Consider the following 25727-nt stretch of genomic DNA (forward strand, 5'->3'; position numbering starts at 1 on the left):
TCAGTGTCGAGAACTGCCTTTCATTGCTGGTACAGTATTTTTCCTTGCTGAAGAACTATACAAGGAACAGTTTCTCTGTACATTGACAGGTTTTTCCCTGGAAGCGCCTAAGAAATTGTATAAAAGCCTGACTTCATAAACAGATGTAGTTAACACTGCAAGTTGGGCGCCATTAACAAAGTTATTACAGCATCACCTCCTCCCTCAGCCAAAACAGAGGCAGAGCTTTCTCTTCCAAGTTCTTCAGTTTTAATGACACTTGGCTTACTCAATAGCCTCTGTAACTCTTTATATAGAATAGGCAGAAACAGCAGCAAAAACAAATGTAAGCTCTCAATAAACAGTATTTCTCTCCTTAGAAAGCAGCCATGTCCCAAATAATGGTTAAGGAACTAACTTTAATTGGGGACATTAGAGAACACAGAGTAGCCCCAGTAAAAAAAAAACCATACATAATTTACAAATTGCGATCCTTACTATGGCCTAGCAGCAGGCTCATCAGAAACTTAAGTTTCCATTGCTTCTTTTCACCTTCATAAAAACAACCCAAAAGTACAAGTGTAATAAGCTGTATATTACATTTCTGCAAAGTCAGAGGCTAGAACCATATATTAAGAAAGCATGATGCTAAGTAAAAATCATTCCCTTATGATTGATTAGCTATGTACTAAAGATTAGTAAATTTAACAAATCTTGTATATAGCCAGTATTTTCCCTTTTCCAAAACATAAAATAAGCTTACCTACAAAAGCTTACCAGGTCTAGCTACTAGACTGACTTGAACATACCACACTTAAAATCACAAAGTTTATGAGTTCTTAAAACACTTGAAGATCCATTATTTCCTTAAACAGATCAATCATAAAGGGAAACCTTCAGAGGACCTATTTACAGATCTGTATTTTATATACTAGCAAATAGAAGAAAGCAAGAATAGTAAGTGAAATGGGAGCTTCCTAATGTCAGAGTCCCAAAGCAATGGACTTTGGGAAGCGTGTGCTGCAATAGGTTATGAATGAACGGCATTGCTTATTGCCGTTTGCTGCAGCTTCCATTTCAGGTAAAGTCTCCCATTACTACATCTTTGCTCTCACAACCTACACCAGCTACCTGAACTTCATTAAAAGAATGAAAAGAAACACGAAAGGAGACTACCCACCTAAACGCATAAAGACTTAGCATTTAATACCATCATATTAATGACAATTCTTTCCTAATATCAATAAATTAGTAAAATCGGGGGTGTTGGGGGTGTGTGTGTGTGTGTGTTATCTTCCACCCTGTGCTTTTTAAAAGCAAGCTTTGCAGCTCCTTTTCAAAAGCAATTTGGAACATTAATATTCTAAACCTTAAAATTCAAAAAGTACACAGGTAGGTTATATTCATTTATCCTTTACTGCAATTCCATGATCACATACTTTCCAACTTCTTCCCTATTAGATCCTCACAGCAGAGTAACCAAATAAAAAAACATGAAAATAATGGTCATACAACTGATCCAGAAAAAAATTCACTTCAGAAACACTGCCAAATGTAAAGTCACTTTCTATCTAAAACTTTCAAACTTTTGGAGCAAACAAATTAATTCCCCAATCCCAACTGAAGATACCAATAATAGTGAAACTTGAAAGGCAGCTTCTATCAAAATCAGGAAACCACAGAAATCTAATTTTTCCATCTTTTTTTTTCCTAATCCAGAGAAAAGCTTCTAAGATGTGAACAGTCCTGGAAGCAACCGTATTTATCTTAAAAACAAAACAAAAAAAAAAACACCAAAAAAACCCACCACCAAAACCTACCTCCTTTAGAGCAATCCAAACGGGCAACATCCATGGAACAGGGGAGTGAATCCCCTTTTACACTTGGACGTTGGGAGCAGTGTTCAACCTACTCCCATTTGTGATCACAGATTTCTCTCATCCCAGCTTTGACCATACAGTTACAATGAAGAAACAGTTTTCATAGTAATTAATAATTGCTTTAACATTAACAGCAGTTAGTACTAACTAAACAGAACCTATTCCAGCTTCTTCAACCCTTCGCTATCTTCATTACTCTCTGACTTCCTTCTTACCATCTACCCTGCAATTTCCTCTTTCCAATGCACATTGCCCAGGCAGCTTCCACTCTCTTGTACCTGCCCTAACGCCCTATTTATTTCTGACTGCTGGTCAATGATCACGCTAATTTAACCAGCAGTTAGCCTCTTGTCCTGTACTGTGAGGGTTATTAAGACAGGAAAGAAATGCTAGCTCTCTGTTTCCACCTATTAGCTGTCCCTTTACTATAACAACTCTTAACTCTGTCAGGAACCACTGGAAAGAAAGCAAACCAACACTCCATGACAAGCTCCCACCACTACTTCAATAAAACTAGGAACTCACGATTTAAAATATTCCATTCAGTCTCTAATAGTAGCAGGATTTTGAATCTTAGAAATGTATTAGTCAATAACAGTGGTCATTGACAGTATTAATTGCCAATTAAAAAAAAATGTGCAAAAGAAACATTCACAAAAGTTCAGCTATATTTTGGAATGTAAATAGCGCAAGTTCTAGTCAAAATTCATGAAAATAGCCTACATAGCACACAACCCAGAAAAAGATTTAATGCTATGTACAGTAATGCTTTCCCATGTTATTTTAAACAATTCAGTAAGATCATGGCATGAAGCAAACATATTTTCAGTCTCTTAAACATAAACGTAGCATAACACTCAGTAAGAAACAACTGAGTACAGATGGCCTAACTGAACTATTTTTGCACTAAGTTCTACTATGTATTTTAGTAGGTCCTTCTGCTCCATACATTCAAGTAGAAACATCCTTTTCCTTTTTACCTAGGGTTGAATTTTGCAATTTTTAATCCCAAATAATACATATACCTCCCTTATGACATTCCCAAAGCTACCCTACCAATCTGACCTCTTTGTTTTCTTTCCTATACACCAGTATCACCTCATTTATGCACTTAAAAAGGCCTACAAGGACGATCTATGCTCCCAGTTTGTCCATTCTCAAGCACAAGAACCCTCAAATCTTTGTACTTCCCTTTTTTCTTTAGTGGAAACACTTTTCCACATCCACAAGGTCCTTCATAGTTCTAGTCCCCGTAAACAATGCTACCTTTAAGTCCTGATTTGTTACTGTTAAGGAACTTCACACTTGAGGTAGTCTCATAAGACCCCCTAATCTCTTCAAACTCCACGCCTGCTTATAGCACCTGACTTATAAATAAGAGATGCACTGAGGGGGGTAGCTGTTCATTATGTTTTCAACACTCGCATGCTTTCAGGTCCTTGTGCATGTAAGAACAAACTTACTGCAGTTTTTATATATGCTGGATATATAAGTACTCTTTGGAAAACAGGGACATGACAAAAACTTGCAAGTACTCTACCTTGTTTAGTCCAAGGTAAACTTGGAAATCCCTCTCCAGAGAAACGATCGCCTCTGTATGCAGTCTCTTTCCACAGAACCCATTCAGTAAGCAACTTTGAAAAAAGCTTTGTTTGCACTGTATCAGTATGGAGGGCTTACCCATAACACACATTTTAAAACCTTAATTGAATTTCTTACCATGGATTACAGCCCTATACACACAAAAGATTCTGCCACAAGTATTACAAAAATAAGCTGTAACAACAAATACCTTTATACAGGTACCAAAGGTATTCACAGGGGAAGATTCGACCATTTTTGAGTTATTTTCAATCACACTAATTATAGCTCTTACATTTCATATATGTACACTTAAATCTTTTTAGCCAGTTGTCTTTACCACAAAAGCGAACCAGTCATGATTAAATGAGTTCTAAGTACCAGCATGCTATATCAGTGAATCTTCCTGTTACACTTCCTAACAAAAATCATTAAGACATATATAGGAGTTACTTTTTAAACACTGTCTTGAAAGGGAGAGATTAGGTTAATTTGGCTTTACATTCAGTAGCCATTCTCCACATTTTTGTTCTGTTTAGTTTCCTAGGGGATGACAGAAAAAGATTGTTTGGGATTTTAATGTAGTTTGGGGAAATAAATACTGGAGATTTTTCAATGAGGTTTGTTTCAAGTTCAGCCAGATCATAGGAAGGCAATAACACCTTTGTAGTAATTCCAAATCAAGCACCACTGATTTTAAAATAATGAAATGCACAGCAATTACAATAAAAAAAAAAACAACAAACCACCACCACCCCCCTAACCTTTTTTCCCTCCTCAGGAGAAAGTAAAAAGAAAAGAAAACAAACCAGAAAATGACAGTAGCATGAAAGCCAACTGATACTCTTTAGTCATATTAGGACTTCAACGAAAAGTTTTAGCTTTTTTTTTTTTTTTAAATGTGGGGTGTTTTATTTTTTCAACTTTATGTCTGTAATTGCAAAACTAAGGGAATACTGTATCACTAACAGTACCTCAGTGTAATTCAACAGAGAACATAGTAAATCGTTAATTATGTCTTCTGCATATTAGCAATATGCAAATATTCATAATACCACAGCATTTCACTCAACACCTACCTTCAATTCGCACTGACAGAAAGATTCAGTAAATCAAAGACAAAGTTAATATCCTTCTGCTACACATGCTCAGCTTTGGTTTACTACATACAATACACAAGATTTAATGTAACTTTGGTTGTTTTGAATACATTTAAAAAAGCTGAAACTGGGGCCAAACGAATCTTATTAACACCACAAAAAAAATAAATCACTTATTTCCATTGAACAGTACAAGTGTTCATCTTTTAAAATTACTAACTTCTCTTCGACTGTTGAAGACTACTCCTTCTCCCAGTCTATTAACATGTGATGCGCAAAGGACTGCTTTCAGATCACAGTAAATGAAATTTCCCACTGTGTTAACAGCCTGGGGAAGGAAAGGTACAGTAGGATAATGTTCCTTCCACTTACAAAACTACAAATAATTCATTTTCTTTCATTGTTACTGTATACATCCATGCTTCAGGTCATTCTCCAACTACTAAATCCAGATGGACCAGGGAGAACTCCAGAATGTCTTTCCTACCTTAAAAACAATTCCAACACACAAATAAACAAATACGCTCCCTATATAGAGCCTCATCCTCCAGATGTTTTCATATATGCATAACTCCACTACATGTAGCTCCACTGAAGCAGAAAGAATTACTGATTGTAGCAGAACAGAACAGAATTGCAAGAGTGTGTAAGATGAGTTATCTTTGGACAGGTGAACAGGAAGTAAGAGGACACCTCTGTGTCCTGAAAAGTAGCACAGAATACCAGCTTACCGGCCTTGCACATGTATTTAATTCTTAGATTACTGTACTTTCAAGTACAATCAGATAGAATGAAGATCAGTGTGCTAACAAAAGATGCACATTTTTATATTATACCTACACAATTATATGATATTATCAGTGGTCTATACAGCCTCTGTATTAATCCAAAGAAGGATAAAAAAAAACAATGGAATTTTAAGACCACTCAGGTACCATAAACACATTTGTGTTGTTTAACTAGTATTTCCTAAAAGCTACTTACAGATATTTTCTTTAACTACTGTAACAAGTAAAAATAGTGCAGCAATAAATATGTCTGTACATCACAAACTGTTAACGTTATATAGAACAAAGCAGCACTGATTTAAAGCTCCAAGTTCTCCACTTAAATACTTCACTTTATAACTTGATACGAAGACCAAATACAGTACTTATAAAACAGAAAACACACTTCCAAATTCAGGCAGTAACTGGAATTTTCTAAACTGCAACTGTTACCACTTTTTATTAAATAGAAAACCCAAGCCTTTCCTTTTTCTAGGAAGCGGGGATAGAAAATAAGATCAGTTAAAAAATACTGGGGATATTTTATATATATTACTGTCTATAATACCCTGCAAAACACAGGAGGCTGACTTGACTGAACATTCTTCTCGAAGTTCCTGCCAAGAAAGGCTCTAGCAAGTGCTACCTTTGATTATCATTGTTCTACACAGGAGCTAAATACAAAGCAGCTTTTTTCATTTCTTATGGGGTTTAGTCTACGAAATATATAACTACACAGTATAGCACTACGATACACAAAGTTATTTAAAAAAAAAAAAGTCTCTAAACCAGCTAATATTTATTGTTAAAAAAATCCAGACTATCTTGTGTTATAAAATGTTGCAGTATGTCTAGATTAAAAGAAACACTAGTTTTAAAAAAAAGAAAAATAAGTGTAATTTCTGTGTTTATAAGAAAAATGACTGTACCTGTAAAAATAAGAAAATTAATAGGTGTTGCAATGCCTAAATTATTGCTTCCAATGAAACTTGCACTTTGGTTTCACTGCAGTCTTCCAAGCACGTTACAAGGCACATTTAGTGTAACACTCTCATCACCTTACTGATAATGGCTAAATTTATAAGAAATTAGTAATTGTTTAAATAAAGGTTAATTAAAGATAACTCACCACCATCCCTCTCTCTAACTCTGTGAGTATGCACACTTTTTGCTTTACTGTGCCCTGTGTTGTCACCATATTTGTTTTCAGGGCTATCAGAGCGCCGCAACATTTTATTTGGTGGCGAAGGATCTGTGGTGTCTCGCATCTTGTCATGACGGTGATCACCGCCACCAGGGTGGCTCTTGGATGAGTACTTAAGAGCCTGTAATAGATCACAAGAGAATAGGCATTTACATTAGATGTGAAGTTACAGAACTGATGTTGAAATCTTATTTCTAAATTTTACATCTCTTTCCAAAACACCTTTTAAAGTTAATTAATTTTCATTTCCTGTTTAAAAAAATCTGCATTAGTCTTTCTGATTTTAATTACCTACATTAAAGCAACAAGTTCTGTAATTAGAACTCAAATCATTGTCTCCCACTATTACATCCAACATAACACTTGCTGTTAAGAAAATCCTAGTTCCTCTATCTTTTCACTGGTGGACTACAGCCTTTCAGCAGTAAATGGGCCACAGTACTTCTGAAATTTTGGGAGAAGCACAAGTCTCCATTTAGTATTAAGAACATAAAGTTACACTGAATCAGTCCTTCATAATGTAGTCAAGGCCACTAGGTTTCACCATTACCTTGAACTTCTGCAACGCTTGTTCAGTGCTAGCAACCTGGTAACAGTTGTAATAAAAACCTCTAGAATTCTGGGAGCCCCAAACATGTAATTTTATGATTAATTTTCAAGTATTTACCAAAAATTACATGTTCCACCTCACTTTAATCTGCTTGATTTTTGCAGTGCCAGCTTCCGAGTGGCAAGTGTTTACATTTACATGAACTGTCACTGACAGCTGCCTTGGACTGTCAGATTACACTTCACAGTGATACAAATACACAAAAATGTAATAAAACACTTCAGTTCTGTGCCCTAAGGAGAGCAATACCACAATATATGGCATTCCCCAGATTCACACACTGAGAACCGTTTGGTTGGGTTTTTTTTTTCAGTAGACATAGCAAAGGAATAGAGGATCCACCTTACAGAAACTGAGGTTATTGTCAGCAGCTTAAGGATTTGATGGTTTCTGAACATGCCTAGCAGCTGGCAACTGCAGAAATTAAGCTTTACTGGCAACCCCTGTTATTCAGGGTATAAACCCATGCCCTGCTCAGGTTACAGTCCACAGCAGCAGTTTTGGGGAGAAGAAAGGACTTGGGGAGGGGGGTGGGGGAAGAACAAGATGCCTTTTGTTTTTAAAAGGGAGAAACTCACCTCCCCCTGGATCTCCACTCCACTGCAAGTCACCCCGGCTCGCTCTCCCGCCCCTCGTACCGTACCCTCCCCGACTCGTAGGCCCAAGCCCTAGTCGGGTCGCACTAGGCCTCTCCTCCTCGCCCCAGCTTCGTAGGCCTCACAGGAGCGCCGGAGCACCGTTCTCTCCGCGCGCGGCCGCCGCCCCCCGCCCCCCCCCCGGTTCCCCCGGGCCCGAAACGGCGCCGAGGGACGGGACCGAGGCGTCTGTTGCCCCGCGGCCTGCGGCGGCGGCCGAAGCCTCCGCTGGAGTAGCTCCCCCCCCCTTCTCCTCCCCTGCTCCTCCTCCTGGGCCTAGCGGCCGGCGCTTGAGGTACCTGGTAGGGCTGCGAGTCCCCCCTGCGGTCGTGACAGCTAAAGAGAAAGCGAGAGAAAGAGAGACGTTAGCGAACAACCGTTACCGGCCGCCGGGGAAGGGGGCCCAAACATGGCGGAGGGGAGGGGGAGACCCCCGCGGGGCCAGGGGCCAGAAGAGGAGGAAGGGATTTACCCATCACTGAGTCTCTGCTGTTTCCTCGCATACATTACCATCAATGCCCGGCCTGTGTGTGTGAGTGTGAGGGGACCAGGAGGGGACGGCCGCGGCCGGGCCACAGGCGCCGAGGGGGGAGGAGGGGGAGGCAGCGCTCCGCCTCGCCGCCGACCGGGGGCAGGGAGGGGGGAAGGGAGGGAGGGGGCGGCTCAGGCAGGTCGGCTGGGAGCAGCGCTCACGGGCCCATCTCCTCCGCGCACAGCGAGAGGGGAGACGCCAGGAACTCGGCCCCACGCGCGCTGAGACACTCCGGGAGCACGGACTCCGCCGCCGTCGCCGCCACCGCCGCTGCTGCTGCTGCCGCGGCCGCCTCCTCCCCCCGCTGCGCCCGCCGCCGCCGCCGCTCCTCCAACTACATCCGGGAAACTCGGGCGACGCCGCGCTCGGTTAACGTCGGCTCTTTTCGGCTCTTTCCGACATGCTCCGTCCCCTCTGTCCCCTTTGCTCTCGGGCGACTCTGCCTTCGGGAAACATCGGCTGCCTTCGCCGAGCCCAACGCCCTTCAGTCTCTCCCTTCGGCAAACATCGGCTCGTTCCGTAACTCTCCTCCCTCCCTCCCCCTCCCACCGGCCGGCCCGCCTCGTCCTCCTCTCCCGAACGCTACCTGTCTTCGGAAAACATCGGTTATTTCCGTAGCGATGTTTTCACGCTCCCGTCAGGGCGGTGCCGCGCTCGGAAACGCTCGGGTATTTCCGTGACCCCTCACCCGGCGGCTCCGAGGCACTCACTGCCGGTCGGAGCAGCCGTTGGCCGGGCGCGCCTGGCTGATTGGCCGAGGGGGGCCCCCACCGCCCAGGGGCCGCGCCGCGCCTCGCCTCGCTCCCCTGCGCGGGCGGGCCGGGCCGAGCGGGAGCAGGGCCGCCGCGGGGCAGGCCAAGCCGCTTTCTGGTGGGAGCCGACAGGGCGGGAACGCCAGGCAGGTGGGGGCAACAGGGGGAATTGCGAGAGAAGCGGCGGGGCGGGGGGAAGCGGCGCCCGGCCGCGAGATAGGAAAGGGAAGGTCTCCTCTTACCTACCCCCTCCTCCCCTTCCGCCCAGGGACTTGATGTATAGGCAGGAGCCATTTTGTGTACGGATCGTCTTCTGCGAGGAAGCGCTCGGCGGTGAAGAGGTTGCTAAAATGTCCCTGGGGAGGCGGCGGCCGCGGGGCCAGGCCCTGCCCCCGGCCCCTGAAGAAGCGCCGCCAGGCAGCTGCAGCCCCGGTCGCTGAGGGAGCGAGGCGCTGGCGGCGGAACGGCCCGGGCGCGGTGAAATCGCTGCCGGGGGGGGGGGGGGCGGCGGTGGGTGAGGGGCGCTAACGGCCGCCTCCGGCGACCGAGCGGCTCGTCCGCGTCTCGACACACGCGTGACATTGTCATCGCGGCGCCCGTGAGCGGCCAGCAGCGCCCCATGGACTGGCTTCGGGTGCCCCGCGCTCTCCCGGCGAGGTGGATGCTGGCGCTCGGCTGGCGAGGAGGATTCCCGTCGGCAGAGGCCGGTGGTGCTGCCGGCGGTGACAGCTGAGCCTTCTCTCGGGGAAAGGGTCGTTTCGTTATTTCTGACCGAACCCTCGAAATCTGAGGTACAAAGCGTCATCAATTCAGAATGGTATTAGGATATCATAAAACATAATAGAAGTATGTTGATACCAGCGTTGAGCATAGGCATGAGGGTATCATAGGAGAGAGGAGCTTTCAGTAAAGGTATAGCGTGGGTGCCCAGTTTTGTCCTGCCCCTTCCTGAAAAGGGATGTGGCATAACTCTGAACTAGCACGTTAACCTTAAACTGAGCAGCATTCCCTGCGGCTCTGTCTGCTAGCATAGCATTGGTCATGCTGACTCTCTTACAGAATTTTTCTTTCTTTTTTTTTGTTGTGTTTGGCGTTTGTTTGGGGGTTTTGGGGTTTTTTTTTTAGAGCGCAGAAGACTGCTGCTGAGAGAGGACTTCAGGGAGCAGTGGCAGAGCCCAGAGAGGGGAGTGGAGGATGACTCAGCAGGGAGCCGTTCTTCAGGGTTACAATAATGAACTAGTGAAATGCATTGAAGACTTATGTATGCAAAAAGAAGAGCTGAACAAACAAATCCAGGAAGCGAAAGAAGAAAAAAAAAGACTCCAGCATCAAATCCAAGTCCTGAGCAAACAACTGCAGTGTGTATGTGAAAACCTGGCTCAAAAGGTAGCTTCACGGAATGAGCTTGATAAAATTCTTGCTGAAACTGAAGCTGCTTACGTGAAGATTTTGGATAGTTCTAGAACTTTACTTAATGTCCTGAAGAAAGAAGTGGGAAGCCTAAAGCATACACCAGAACTGAAAACCAATGTAACTTGAAACGGTCAAATGTTTGGAATCCACAGTGCTATAATTCCAGTAGGTGAGAAACGTGGTTAGCCACAAAAACTTACAAGCACAGTATAAGCAGAGAGGGATTTTCTTTCAACGTTTCTGTATGTTGTATTACTATTTTTAAATGCACCAGAAAATAGATGAAATAAAGTTGCTGTTTTGCTATTAAAAAAAAAGTTAATTACTTAAACACTATACTATACTGCAAATAAGGTAGTTGAGGCAGATGTGAGACTGTCAGTTTTGACATGGTGATGCTTCAAGGCTATTCTGAGGACAGGAGAAAAATGATGTATTTTATTGGTCAGCTTCAGATGGCTGCCAGTAAATTCCTGTTTAATTGAAAACTAGTGGATGCAAGTAGAGTAGATTCTACTACTTTTCACTTTACAGGTGCTTAGGCTTTACTGTCAGGGGCCAAATAGAAACTATTTAGCCTTCTCTAGGAGTTTAGAGTTCTGTCTCTGTGATGCGTGCACAAAGATGGCTCCTGTTTACAATCATCTCTTACTTAAGTGGAATAATAGAGGGATAAGGTGAGAAAACATGACTAATGCAGGGCGTGGAGGCTTAAACTGTAGGACTGGTTCATGCATCTTCTGAAGCTATACTCCAAAGCCTTGTTTAGAAAGGAGGCAAACTGTAGTGAAAGACAGGTTTTGGTGCAACTGTGTGCGTACCATGTGAAGGGCACAGCACTGCAAGCAGCTATACTACGTGAGCTTGGACCAACTCATCCACTTTATGGGTAAGGAAAAGGTGAGCGTATTTCAGTAGTGCCTGGAAGTCCTGAAAAAACTACTAGGGTCCAGCCAAATACTACATTAAATACAAGGCCAAAGAAGATTAACTTAACTAAAAGCCAATAACAAACTTCTGTAAACTATTTATAGTGCTCTTCAGCTCTATACAGATCTATTAAGTGATTATAATAAGATTGTAAAGAGTAGTGAACAACAGGGAATGGTGAGAAGTAGCTTGCAGCTGTCAGGCATTCTTACAGATGAAGTTAAAATAGAACCTCATTTAGAGATCATGGAGGAGGTAACAGCATGGCAGAAGTCTCAGTTTAATCCTGTTTCCTATTTCTAGTAGTTACTGTAACTGTGTGTACATACAGACACATTTTGTTCTGCTTATTCATGTGTTACAGCAGTAACTTCATTTCTAAGCTGTATCTTGTAGTCAGATCTTCATTCTATACCAATTAACTAAACTGAAAGATGTGCAATTGTAATCTTACTTTGTAACTGTGTGTCTCAGGTGCAAGTATAAAGGGTATGTAGATATGAATAGTTTCAGTAATAGCTCTTCACCAATAATAAGAAGCAGATTTTATGTTCTTCCAGTTGCCATGCTACATCAGGGATTAGCGTGACTGAGCTAATCAGCAATTTAATTGTATAGCATTTCTGCTGCCTTCTCTCAAGTAATGCTGAGGTGATAAAATTAGATAATCTCAAGGGTACAGCTATTGTTGTAGTACTGTGGTATTCAGGACACCTTGTTTATATTGAAGTGAAAAACAAAAAAATTGCTATTTTTTAGTAGCAAAAAAGTGATTTATTTGACTGGATGTTTCTTGACATTCTCTCTTCCCTTAGTCTGGTAGTAGTCATTAATTTACATCAAAATAGGAAGACTCAGGAAAAGGTATTAAAAAACAAAGTCCTTGATCTTTACTCTTTAGGGTTTTTTTTAGTTGCATATGTAAACTGCTGCTTATTATTTCAAGAGAACTTTAAATTGTCTGTGAAAAAAATTGTATCACCTCATTTACAGAGAACAGTACAGTTAATTTCTTTTTTTAAATTACAGGTTTGTTTGCCTTAGAATAAGCATATATTATAAATAATGCCTCATATTTCTCTACTGAGGTTGTTAAAACTGAAGAAGTTTTAAGGGAAGCTTTGTAAGCCTTTAAAGAAGTCTATTTCATGACCATTATTATGTGTAAGTGTAGCTTTTACAGGGTCAGAACTAAAATACTGGGGATGTTTGAATTTTAGATGTTACAGAACTCAGGGGAAAATGTAACTGTTGGCTAGTATTTACATACACTGGGGCCTCCCAGCTTTCAACTGTAATGTTGAAATCTTGTTAGAAACACATTCAGTAATCCCAATCTGTAAAATGTCTGTTTAAATTCAGATTCACAAATGGAAAGCAATATTATCTCTAGGGCTTGCCTATTTGTAGAATAACTCCCAGGTGTGGCAGTTATTGTGAGGTAAGTGCACCTGCAGAGTTGTTACTCAAAAATAACTCTTACCATTATATTCTGTATTGACCCAAATGAACCTACTGTGTCCTTTATTGAAGTGATAAACCTTTTTCACTGCTTTTTCAGGTAGTATAAGTTTTGACATAAAAAGCTTTTCTTAAAAAGCTTCAGTTTGTTTAGAATAGAAGATACGGAAACTAAACTAATGCACAGTATTGCTACAACAGAAATCATAATTTGCAGATTATAGCAGCTTTGTGGGGCTGGCCTGTAACAGAAAGTTTGCCTGAAATAAGGCAGGTTATAAGGCTTAATTTTTTATGTTGATTTGGTGTAACTGTCTGGACTAGATCCAGTTATGTACTCGAGTGCTTACAGTCTAGGATATTTAATGACAAAAGTTAGTTTAGTGCCTAAGTGCTGTGTCGAATATCTTGTCGTTCCTTTGGTATGTGAGGAGACACAGTTTTTGAAACTCCTACCTGTGCTTGATTCAAAGCTCCAGTGAAATGCATCTAGAGTACTGTTCTGATTTCCTGAATTTTTGGAGTGGCACCTGTACCTTGTTTCCAAATAACAGAACATAACTGGAAGAGAGATGATGATTCCCAGCTTTTATAGTAATACTTCTTAAATATGTACCTAGCATATACAACTGTAGTCGTCAACGGGCTTTTCAAATCCTTTAAGTGTTGACTCCTGCCAAGTAAACTAAGTTTACTATGTACGCTAGAGTTTGGTGGTTACCAGAGAAACAGCTGGGGGTGGTATTTTGAAGTAATTTTCAGTGTGGAGGTGATTATACAAACCACTGGTTGAAGTCCCATACACAAGTAGTCACCCACAATCTGTAACTGCCTGCAGAGATGATTACCTTTCAATTGAGATACCTCCCCACATGCAGTTTCTGCTAATCACCTTACAGGGCTGGAGGTGAGTGGATTGGGGTGCGCCCTAATTTTGGGGGTGAAAAGTAAAGAGGTAGTATGGATGTGGAGTCCTGATTCGGGGAAACTGGAACATGAGTGGAGAGGTTCAGGCTTGTAGAAAAGGGAGCTATATGTTATTTGGTCATTCATAGATTTAGCTTATACTGCAGGGGTCCTCAAACTTTTAGCAGGGGGCCGGTGTGCGGATGCAGTGGCAGGCAGTCATCTGTGGTTGTTTGGTTTGCCCCCCAACTGCCGGTGGGGGGGTTCTGAAAATACCGGGGGCCGGATTGAGGACCCTGGGGGGCTGTATCTGGCCCGCGGGCCATAGTTTGAGGACCCCTGGCTTATAGGATTTGTGTGAAAAGTAGTTCAGTGTGGTAGTTTGATTTTACAATGACATGATGTTAGAAGTGGACCTAATAAAACACGTTCATTTTGTAGTGGTTTCAAAAGTAGTTTCACAAGGTCTTGTGGGGTGGAACAATTTGCATATTTTTTTTTTTAATTTGTACAAGACTAGACTGTCCATATGCAGCAGTAACCACTACAGTAAATTAGTACATTTTAGTACCAACTTGGATATCTTATTTAGCAGTGGCATTGAAAATAATTGGTGTTAAATCTTTGCATTTTGATCATAGCAAGCAGTGGGCTTGCTACGTCATTCAAAGCTGGTAGTATTTGTAAGTCAGTTCAAATTAAACATCATAAATGGGAAGATGTTACTCTTGGAATAGGATTTCTCTGCACTGGAGGAAAATGGAGAAAACTGGAGTCAGAGATCATGTTCAAGAAAAAGCATTTGAGAGAAGTCGTTACCAGCCTCCTTCTGGAGGTGGGATTGATCATGATTCCAAAGTATGATACTGAATACACTGGTTATGGAGCATTTTAACGTTAACTCTTCAGAGCTGCTATTTTTTCAGCTTTGTATGCGTAGGTTCTCATGCTCCAGTGAGAGCTCTTGTAAATGATCTTGAGGTTTTTCATTCATATGTGTTATATGGGAACACTAAAATATTTCCATCATAGTACACGACAGATCTGTAACTTAACATTACTTTTTTAAACCACTTAGTGTAGTTGATTTAGTTGATCCATCTGAATATGAGGAAGAACTTCTGTACTTTGAAGGTGACAGAGCAGTGGAGCAGGCTGCCCAGAGAAGCTGTGGGGTCTCCTCTGGAGACATTCAAAACCTGCCTGTACACGATTCTGTGCAACCTGCTCTAGGTGAACCTGCTTTAGCAGGGGGTTGGACTAGATGATCTCCAGAGGTCACTTCCAACCCTGACCATTCTGTGATTCTGTAAACACAGTAAAAAAAATAGCAAATTTTTCTGAGTGCTTTTGAATCACCCTATCTATTCGGAAGTAGATAAAATTACTATTTGTAGTACTCTCTTTTTGTTGTTATATCATTATTAACAAGTTGATACAACTTAGAGACCCATTCTGACCAGGCATGCATCTGTCTTGGTTCCAGAGACAAAATCCTTTTCATATTCTGCAAGCTTTTAATTTTTTTAAAGCATCTTTCCTTACAAAGTAAGAACACTTGAAGTTGAAAATTGGCCTGACAGTTAGACATTTTTTTTTTAAATATAGTTAGTATTGAGGTCTGAATCATATTCTGTGAGGTGTTTGAAAACAAAAATCCTAGCAGTAATTCTTATGCTTAGGCAGTTGTTCAATAACAGAAATCCTAATAGAGACTTATGCTGCTTATTGTCCAATAGTAAGTGGAATTACTTGCTGTAATTGACAAACCCAAGGTATTTATCATTAAACACTTGTACCTCCTCAGGAATTGTTGCTAGTGTGAAGGGGCGCATGGGGCAAAAGAGGAGCTGCCTTTTTAGTAGAGACTACCCATCTGTGAAAAGAGAGGAGCATCGTTGTTAGTCTGGCTCATGGTAAAGAGTTGTGAGACAATTTAAACTGAGTGGTTATAATGGTCATAGTTCACTGTTGCAAGGTCCACTGAAGCAAGCTGAAAAAAAGAAAATGCTGTCCATGTTGTCAGTGACAAGTAATGTGATACCTGATTGCAACCAGACTATCTTTAAATGCAGGAACTCGGGTATAGCTGGAAGCAGTGTAGCTGCTGCAGTACTGGGCTCAGCAAGGGTTAATTTGCCCTGCCAAAGAGCAATCAACCATGTGGACGCACTTATGAAATTTTGTGCGCTCAAGAGTCATGAAAAGTGTAACCTGTTTCTGTTCTGGAAACTCAAGGAATGTTAACTGTGTTTTAGTGACATGCAGCTTTAGATATGACTCCACAAGAAGGATATTTATTTAAAATCCCATTCCCTCTAGGGGCTTTTCGCTGAAGCCTAAAGCGTTCTTGCTTTAGATTCAAATTGTTCCAAGTTCAAAAATACAGATGCGCAAGTTCCACTGAAACCCACAAGCATGTAAGTGGTTTGTATTCACTGCGTAGTACACCAAGCTCCTGGACAAATGCTGTCTAATCCTTCAGTCAAGTTGCAAGTTTCGTGGCTCCTCTTAGTAGTTCAAATGATTTGCAACAAGTGTTGCTTGTTCCATTAGGAACGTACTTTCAGTTTTTCGTTTGTTTGTTTTTTAATGAAGTATTCCATTGAGGCCTCCCCTGGCACTCTGCCATACACATTCCTGTTGTGCATGTGACTATATGGGTCTTTGGGAATGTCAGAAAGAAATTACCTCTACAGCAGCAATTTAACTCAAACAGGGTTTGCTTTTATGCCATGCTGCTTTTGTTTTTTAACAGTTTTAAAATGCTGAGTATATACATATATATATTTATATATGATATATATAAACAAGTGCTTCCAATCAACAGATCACAAAGTACCTTACAGAGAATGTTAGTGTCTTTATCCCGCTGGATAGACCGTGAGACTCGGTAGTTATCTGCCCCAAATCTGGTACAGATCTGGGAATGGAGGCCTTACTTTTTCAGCCTCAGCTGAATGCTCTGACTTGGACTGCTTCCCAGGGATTCATGTCCTGTTTGGTGTCTGACATGAACCAACTGGATTATGTATTCTCAACCTGTGTGCTGGGGGAAGGGCTTGGTATAACTGACTAGATGCATACTTTTTTGCTGTCACTCACTTCACGTTGCATGCAGCGTCATGATGTTTAAAATTATTACTCATTTCTCCATGGATACACCCCTCACAATAAAGTATCTCAGCTCCAAAGCAGCTACTCTTACTTTCCAGACCTGCTCTCTCCAAGTCCCTACTCACAGGCGTTTGGGAGCTGACTGTAGGGGATGTCAGAAGAGCAGAACTTTTAATTATAGTTGCTAAATAATTACCTTTCACAAGGATAACCTTGTTCGGATAGCTTATCTTTACAGACTTTGCTGGTTTGTCTCGTTTTTCTCAGGCTTCTTACTACCTTATGCTAGTCTATGTAAGACCACCAGGTATTTGTACCAACACCCTTTAAGAGTTTTCTAGACATCGAGGCTCCTTAGTGTTTAAACACAGTGGAGGATCTGAATTCCAGTCAATCTGTAACAGCATATAGGACACGTAACAGCATTCCAGCTGCATGTAACAGCAACAGGCTATGTGGCATCCATATTCCACCACAGCTCATTTTGGGTTAATGGAATTGAAGTAGCATGGCAAGTCAGGAACTGTGGTGATAGGGATGAATACGGCTCTTTTATAGAGAAAAGAAGCTGAATTCAGATTAAAACCTATTTTAATCTAGGGCAGGTGGCAGCTGGTAGCAGTATTACTTTATTTCATGTATCACAATAAATGCATATATGTACACAGCAAAAAAATATAAAAATATGTTCTTGGTAGAATCCTGTCCTAATATTTCAGTACTGTCTGCTATTAGAAAGGACGGTTGAAATAGGCTGGTCATTGACAACTTGTTTTAGGTTGTGTACCCTCTGCTTTCAGCAGCCCCCACAGGCTTGCTACTGTATAAACTCTCATTTGTAGCCCTATCCTCTTCCTGCTGCAACAGCTTTTGTTGCCCCTATTTCCTAGCCCCTTGCTTACCATGGTTCTAGTTACCCCAAGATACTGACCAGAAACACGCTGCTGTTATGCCACGTGGTGGATCGGAGATACTTTCAGTATCATACTATCGTCCAGACATGGTCTGGCACACTTGGAAAAATTCTTTGCGAAGTTAAACAGATTTCATTCAGATTGATAGTGCCACAAAAGTTATGATTGGGTGAGGTAAGAGTATTATATAATAGTAAAACAACAGATGCCTGATCTGAGAGGAGTTTCATCCTATGAAAAACCCATCCTAAAAATACTTGTAGGTTGAAGTGATGGGTGGATGGAATGTGACATTCCTGATATGCTGTGGAGGTTAAGGAACAGAAATTTATTATGTTTATCAATGAGACTGTCCTTATTCTAGCAAATGCAAACTTTGTTTATAGTCTTCTGCAAATAAAGAAAGTCTGTATGGGATGGTGTACTTTAATATTAAGGCTATGTGCAGTGATGTGAGTTTGTTTCTCAAACACAGTGCAATACTTTCTGAAAACTCAAACTCACTATAACCTGAAATTAAAAAGAGGAAAAAGGAATATTAATGCTGGAGCTTGCAGATCAGTGATCTCATTGAGGAAGCTGTTACAGGTCAGCTATATAGTTCTTCAAAGCTCTGAATATGACCTATATTGCAAAATAATAAACATGTGCTAAGATAGAGTGGAGTATGCTCACAGTAAGGCTACTTGTAAAAAGTTAGGTCAAGACATCATATGTATTCAGCAGTTTTCTTTGTAATCCTGCTCTATTTTACAAACTAATATATTCCCCAGTAAGGTTCACTAGAGAAAACATTCCAGATGCCTTCATCTGCAGAGAGGAAGGAGAGACAATTAAAAGTCTGCATGCTGTGAAATCTCTGGGTAACAACAGTGTCTGCACAGACTTTTAAAATGTTATAAGGCACAACTGGTTTTCCTGCTGTCCAGGATGACTGAATGCAAACATAGTTTTTGAAAGAGGACAGTGTCTCAGTTATTTTCACACTGGCTAAAATTCTGGTGGTTTGCAAAAAGCTTTCTATTTTTATTTACTGATAGCAAGGTCTTGGTGACAAACTGGCTCCTCCAGACCAGACAAATTCTATTTTCTTTTATTAGCATGCATCATTTTGTGCCTAACAAAGAAAGGGCAGGCTTCTGATAATGTAGTGAAAAAACCTGGGGCAGAGCAGTGTCTGGTACTGGCCTCCATCAAAGAGAAGGAAAAGCACAAAAGGACAAAATTGTCGGCCTTGGTCTGCATTGAGCAGGGTTGTGTGCAAAATTAGCAAGTAAGAGGGCTTTTTCCTCCCCCCCCCCCCCCCCCCCCCTTTTTTTTTAATTTGCTCCCTCCTACATCATTACTGGGCTGAGCAGGGAAAGAATTTTCTTTCTGTTTAATGGTATGAATAATAATAAATGGGATAACTTGCTCTAAGAAAAGCCAATTCCATGTGGGAGGCAGCTAAAGCTGCCTCATGGGAGCTTTACTTTTTTCTTCAGAAAAAAAATTTCATCATGCAAATTCTGAAAGCCAGCAGCCATTGAAGGGAAAGGAGAAACAACAAAATGCTGTGTTTGGTTGTCATTGCGGACCAATTACCCTTCCAGTAGCTGCACTCTTGTGTGCAGTTTCTTGGTTGCAAGTACTGCTTGTCCAAAACACAGATTTTTAGTCTCAGACTAGTTAATTTTAAAATCAGTTTTTTATTTTAGGTGAGCTTAATGAAGCAGTGCACATTGGTGCTTATATCGGTATGAAATTTGTCTGTAACTTAGTTAAAAGTCCTTTTCACTGGCTTAGTATGCCATGTATTATTACATTATGTATGATTACACTGGTGTAGCTAGAGTGAAGCTTTGTTCTCAGACATAAAGATGACCTTTTAACTTAGATTATGATGGTACATACATTATAGTTTCAGGTGTTGGTGAAGTCAGCAGCAACCAAACACAACAAAGTATAACTTGACTTCTATGGATTTAAATTAGAACTTCCCATATTGCCTTGCATGAACATTTTTGATTTAAGTAACTTCTGTATTTGGTTGTTTGGTGGGAAAGCACAGCCAAAGAGGTATTGAAGATCATTTGTTTTGGCTAACAGTACATTTCCTGGATAATCTCATCCAGGAGAGATTTTAGGTGTGGTACCTGTTCAGAGCCAGGACACTCAGAGCACAGCCCAGCCTCCATTTCCCAAGCTAGTCATTCCCACAGCACACGAACAAGCCAGTCTGTTTTGTAAGGACCATGGGACAAGGTGCCATCTTGTGAATGCTGGGAAAGAGTACGTAATTAAATAAATGAAGGCAGTGAGTGCTGTACAGAAACATCCAAGGAAGGCTCAGACTGAGGCTGTCAGAAGGACTTGGGAGTCTTTGTTTCTACTCTGTATGAAGTTTAAGTAAAAGTAAATATATGTGTATGCGTGCATGCTGCTCAAGCTACTTGGTGCTACATTGGGATTCTGTTACATTGGGATTCTATTACATTGGGAAGTTATGATTTAATTTGTGGTTAAAATGATATCGTTAGCGTGAGCAAAGCCCCTAAAACCAAAGTAGTTGTGCAGTGCTACTGAATTTCAAAGTGTTGAATTTCTATGTCTGTAACTTTTGATCCTAGTGCTGTGTCCTGTATGGTAGCAAAGAAGGTAACAAAACTAATTTTAAAATTCTGGAACTAGTTTTGAGATAATATGAAGAATTTAATAAGTTCCCAAGAGGATTTTATGCCACGAGGCTTACTGAAAGTTAGTGGGTCTTGTGCTTTGCTTGCTAATGCTCTGGACTTTTTAAGATTCAAGATTCTTGGTGCATTTCTCAAAGGCCTGGCTCCTGAAATAAAGGCATTTTCTTTGTTCTTCTTCCCCTCCTTTACAAGAAACAGAAATATAACTTCAAAGGTTGAAAACACAAAAGCAAGTAACATGAAAGGCTCAGAAATGCAAATATAAATAATTCTAGATATTTTTCATGACTTAACAATTTCCCACTTTGTGCTTGGTCTGATGTATGTCTTTTTGAAAGCTAGAAGCTGGCCATGGTCAAAGTCCTATTGAAAATTTCACCCCATGTTATACTTCAATCAAATAAGATGCAATTATGATTGCTTTAAGAAAGGCAGTCTTATAATCCATGGTTGTAGGTGCTGTAACACACAATTTGCTGTCTTTATATGAATATTTAAATTCTTCTCTTACTATCTTTAACAAGTTCACCCACCTTTCTGCAGTCACTATGTGTTACTCAGGTGTATCAGGGAAGCTCCTTTAAGTCCAACTTTAATGTGATCTGCAGGTGTCATGGAGCAAGGTCTGGTTTGGAGACAAGCTCTGGAGCTTCCAGGCTAGCAGAAGCTGGAAAGCCCCACCAGGTGGCAGGGGAAGGGAAGGCTGCTGACTCCTGGGAGAGAGCACATCCAGCAGTGGTACATGGTCTCCCTTCTGCCAGAAGAAATATCAGCCTGGCATGATACTTGGCAAAACCAGGAACATTAGAGGAACAAGCAGTTTCAGGGCTGAAAGAAGGTCTAGGACAGGGGTCCTCAAACTACGGCCCGTGGACCAGATATGGCCCCCAGGGTCCTCAATCCGGCCCCGGGTATTTTCAGAACCCCTCCGCCGGGGGTTGGGGGGCAAACCAAGCCTGCCACTGCATCCGCGCACCGGCCCCCTGGTTAAAAAGTTTGAGGTCCCCTGGTCTAGGAAATCTCCTAATATCACAGTATATTTAGCTCATGGAAATGAATACAGGAAAGGTAAATGAGAAAATTACTGAAGAGAAGGGTTTTCAAATATTTGCAGAGCTTGCTTTGGAGTCTGAAAGGCCAAAAATATGATCACAACATCTAGCTTGGAGACTGAAGATGGGATTAAGAAATGGAATAATTTATCGAACTGGGGCTAAAGATAGAAGTAAGTATGCTGTATAAAGGGCAGGATGAAGACATTTTAGTAAAACTGACGCTGAAAAAGAGAGGATAAGCTGCTGAGAACATCCAGAGGAATTTTCCTGAGAGGAGAGCATTACAAGAACTGCCAGAATTGTCTGATTTTTCAAATGTTTTTTATTAAAGCATATAAATTTAGTATCTAAGATGAAGAATAATTTATCACAATAGAAATAATTAAATCCTCAGAAAAATGAAGATGAATTTTGATGCCATTCCACAATTATTCTCGACAAACGCTTTTAATTTGGTCCAAAGAATAGCAAGGAGGCTTTGTGGGTATCATAATAAGTGATCTAGACCTGAATGATGTGTTTCACTCATCACAGAGAAGTGGCAATAAGAGGGAACATGACAAAAATATAAAAAACAATGAGTAGGGCTGCACATAATTTTGGCTTTCATATTTTTGTAATAAATGTCATGGTAGTTTGTGGTTTGCTTAAAGCTTCAGCTTCCAGATTTGCATAGTAAATAAGAATCTAAAATTTCATTACGGAATAAACAAGTTTCTAGTTATCATGATTGCAAGACTACTTAAATAGAGAGCAAGAAAAAGAACCAAAATACATTTTTTAAGAGACAAATTCTTGGAGTTTTAACTCAAAGACTGAAATCTACCTTCTTTACTCTAAAAAAAAAATATCCAAAGTCATAAAGCTAAGGCTTGATCCTGCCATTAGAGCTCAGGTTGGTATTTGTAGTGCATTCATTACTCAGACATTGCAAAGCTGTGTATCCCATTCTTCTCTTTCCGTAGATACGTTCTCTTAGAGCCTTGAAAACAACATGCCTCTGCTCTCTCTGTTTTACTTGCTTTTTCCTTCAGCAGATGCTGACGAGCGCAGCGTCTGATTTCAGCTCTGATCTGGAATAACTCCAGGGGCGTGTACGAAGCCATCCCGCTTCTTCCTTGCGAAGAGGCTGGTGGCGGGGAGGAGGGTCAGGACTATTGTTCTCCCTCCCTGGTCCCTCCTGCAGCAGCAGCCAGCATTGTTCCTTTTTATTTACTTTCCTCTCTCTGTAAACCAGCAGGGCTCACAGCAGAGGGACGCAGCTCTCCTCATTAGAATAATCAGGCTGATTTATGAGAGAACACACAGAGAAGGAGCACGCTCCTTCTGCAGCGTTCGCCACCCAGGCTGGGCACCCACCCGGCTCTGATCGCAGTGCTGTGCTGGGCCTCCCCGCTGGCTCATGCTCCCACCCCCCGCTACCCAGGTGGGCTGGTGGGCCCCTACTCTTCAACCTTTGCATCTCAGTGAAAATGTACAGATACATGCAATAAACACTTCTTTTCTTCACATGGTATTCTGCAGAAGTTGTGTGTTTCAAGTTAATACTGAAAGTTTGAAAGTCTAATTAAAGTAATAGAGGAAAGGGGAAAATCCCATGTTGGACCCTTCCTTAGCATTAGCTAAGTGGAAATTTTGGCTTACAAAACACTTGAGCAGGTTCGCTGTGTCACTGAACAGTGAGAGCTGCTACAGCTTTGTTCCTCTTCTGCACTGTGGAAGTTTTGTGTTACCTTTAGGAAAGGCTTATGTATGAGGAGTTCAGAAATTTTCTTCTTTCAGGGAAAATGTGAAGATCCTTTGTTTTATTGTATTTCCTTGGTATCGTCATGACAAAATATAGCATGTAACTGAAAAGTTTTACTGGAACTCTGGACGACCCATTTAAAATGCACATAGATATATTTACAAACATATGTAAGCTTTTAAAAATGCATTATACAGGCAAACAAACAAAAAAGTCATTGGCAATTCTGCTTGTGTTTCTGCCAGGCAACAGAATCAAACACCAAACTTGACAAGGTTGCCTCCTGCCTGCACTTCGCAGTGTGATGTTTGTGGTCACCTTTATGAAAGGGACCATACCCATCACTTGTGTTTGCTAACAGGATGGCATTTGTAGAGCCTGAAAGGCAATTAAATGATTTTGTCAATCACCCCCTGAGTCTATAAGAATATTTTTTGTTGAGGAGCAGATCGACTGTGCAGAGTTTCAAGAGCAGTTATTCATATTCAGTAGCCCTCCACATTGCAGACTCTGTGAAAAGCGCAATGAAACCAAGGAGCTCACTGTATAACTAAGCTGGAGCAGTGAAAGCAATAAAAGAATTAAGTATATATTACAAATTGACAGAAAAAAATCTTACTGTAATTGCCTGTAACAAGATGCCTCATACCACCCATAGGAAAAAGCAAATTGGCATCCAACATTTTCTGCCACCCTGACATTGTCTCAAGTGCTCTCAAGATATGCTTGGTTGGAACATTTTCCTCTGTCTTTCACATATGCGGAGAAGAGGAGCAAGACCCAGTTTCACCCATCCCTTTCCTTCATGCAACGCCTCGGTGTATTTTTGGCTTAGCAGATTGGCAATTCTGACTGGCACGACGTTGATCCATGTGGAAATCTACCCTTCTTTTACAAAGCTGCATTCCAGAAACTGTGCAAGAACACTCCCCTTCATTTTGTGAGGTGGGAGGGAGGTGGGGAGGGCAACCCCTGAGACCTGGCCACTGCACTTTGTAGCCAGAAGGAAAGCTTTGGTGCTTGCTGATACCTGATTATTTTGTTCACCAAGAAACAGAAAGCATCTAAAAACTTATCCAAACCACAACTGTGTTGTTCAGAAGTCAGTGTTTCAATACACAACCTAATTTTTCTGCCTTGACACAGTGATTTCACTGATGGACATGGGGCATTCCCACAGGAAGAGCTCCATATTAGCGCTGCTGTGTGCAAGGGCAATCTGTGGGGAAGAGACATGGCTATAAAATGGAGAAATGGTTAAAACACTACACAGTGTGCCTCTCTCCTAAACAATCATACTGTACTTGCTTTTCCTCTTCTCAAAATTGCTGCCTTGGGGAGGTAAAGAATTACCATTGCCATAAACTGTAATCAAGATCAGATGTGCAAAGGGAAAGGCCTTGCTCAAATATCAAAGGGGTCTTAAACCGCCAAAATGGAGCGAGGGAGAGAAAACCCAAGGGAACTGGAGATGCAGTTTATGACTGACCTTCATTTTAACTGGGAAATGCATACTCTTGAATGGCAATGCTCCATGAATGTTTTGTTTTGTTTCAGCTCATTGGGAATCTTCGCTGCAGCAGTATTGATCTAAGCTCCCTAACAATGAGCTGGGGATGAGGAATCACATATGCATTCCAGAAACATTTTTCTGAGCTGAACTCGTCTCAGCAGTGACAGTGCCCAGCTTTGTTGTCCCCTCTGCCATCATGCTGCCTTCTGGGGCTCCCTTCTTTGCGTCATCGTTGGCCTAAATCACTCCACATTTTCTGCATTCTCATAACCCAGTTGTCTGGATTTGGGAGAAAAACAAGATAACTCTTCAAGAGGATTTTTGCTGCCACAGGAGTAGTTGATGTCTGGATGAGGTCTCAGTCATTCAAAGGCCAAGCATTACAAGAAAAACAGACATATTAAATCTTTGCAGTTAAATATAAAACCACGGCATCACAGTGCCTCATCCTCCCAGTGCTGCCTCCCTTTTTGCATTTCACGGGGTAACATTTGACTGGGGACACTCTATATAGTCTTCAAAAAAGTGTAAATTAAAATCTAGTTCCAAACTTACCTTTGTAATGGACCCAAAATGCTTATTGAACTTTGGGGAAATTCAGAGCTACATTTCCATCTGTATTTCATGGCTCAATTCCAGCCATAGTTTAAATCAAAATGCTTAGCTGCTGTCAGTTGAAGTACCGTGTTCCCCTGGCTTCCTATCAGATATGCTATATTAAAGCAAATGCTCATTTTTATCACCTCAGAATTATGTTCTGAATTCTTTTTAAATTCAAATTAAACACTTTGATGAAATTCTGCCTTATATTTAACATGAACTGCAAGGAGCAACAGTGCTTAGCAGGTAACAATGAAAAGAATGGATTGTCAGGAAAGCCTGAAGAAACCTCTCACCAAGACAGTAGCTATTTGTAAAATACACTTGTCTCATAACCAGAAAAAAATAATCTGTCA

General features: G+C 41.2%; 2 protein-coding genes across 15 annotated transcripts in view; one reads left to right on the top strand and one right to left on the bottom strand.

The window, feature by feature from the left end:
* Positions 1–9014, bottom strand: part of WAC (WW domain containing adaptor with coiled-coil) — a 63547-nt gene extending 54533 nt beyond the window's left edge. For 3 of the 5 annotated variants that reach the window (XM_037385597.1, XM_037385593.1, XM_037385592.1), the window contains exons 1-3: positions 8229–8838; positions 8056–8092; positions 6437–6632 (exon numbers count right to left, since the gene is read on the bottom strand). In XM_037385597.1, the coding sequence (XP_037241494.1) occupies positions 6437–6632; positions 8056–8092; positions 8229–8269 (274 nt within the window). In that variant the 5' untranslated portion in view covers positions 8270–8838. Of the gene's footprint in view, positions 1–6436; positions 6633–7699; positions 7801–8055; positions 8093–8228; positions 8839–8874 lie in introns of those variants that run through there. The other 2 variants (XM_037385595.1, XM_037385596.1) reach the window with 2 other exon arrangements.
* LOC119147083 (Sjoegren syndrome nuclear autoantigen 1 homolog) lies at positions 8233–25513 on the top strand. 10 transcript variants are annotated; one of them, XR_005103942.1, is made up of 4 exons: positions 9073–9190; positions 10166–10622; positions 12746–12824; positions 24816–25513. XR_005103942.1 is itself a non-coding variant. In XM_037385602.1 (3 exons), the coding sequence occupies exon 2, from the start codon at positions 10235–10237 to the stop codon at positions 10577–10579; it is 345 nt and encodes a 114-aa protein (XP_037241499.1). In that variant the 5' UTR covers positions 9073–9190; positions 10166–10234; the 3' UTR covers positions 10580–10622; positions 22749–25513. The 10 variants fall into 10 exon arrangements, 9 of the variants coding, with proteins under 9 accessions (XP_037241498.1, XP_037241499.1, XP_037241500.1 ...); XM_037385602.1 differs by lacking the exon at positions 12746–12824 and having other exon boundaries at positions 22749–25513; XM_037385603.1 differs by lacking the exon at positions 12746–12824 and having other exon boundaries at positions 22752–25513.
* Positions 25514–25727: the final 214 nt, after the last annotated feature.

This window comes from Falco rusticolus, chromosome 4 (genome assembly GCF_015220075.1).
Source record: "Falco rusticolus isolate bFalRus1 chromosome 4, bFalRus1.pri, whole genome shotgun sequence".
NCBI classification, from domain to species: Eukaryota; Metazoa; Chordata; class Aves; order Falconiformes; family Falconidae; genus Falco; species Falco rusticolus.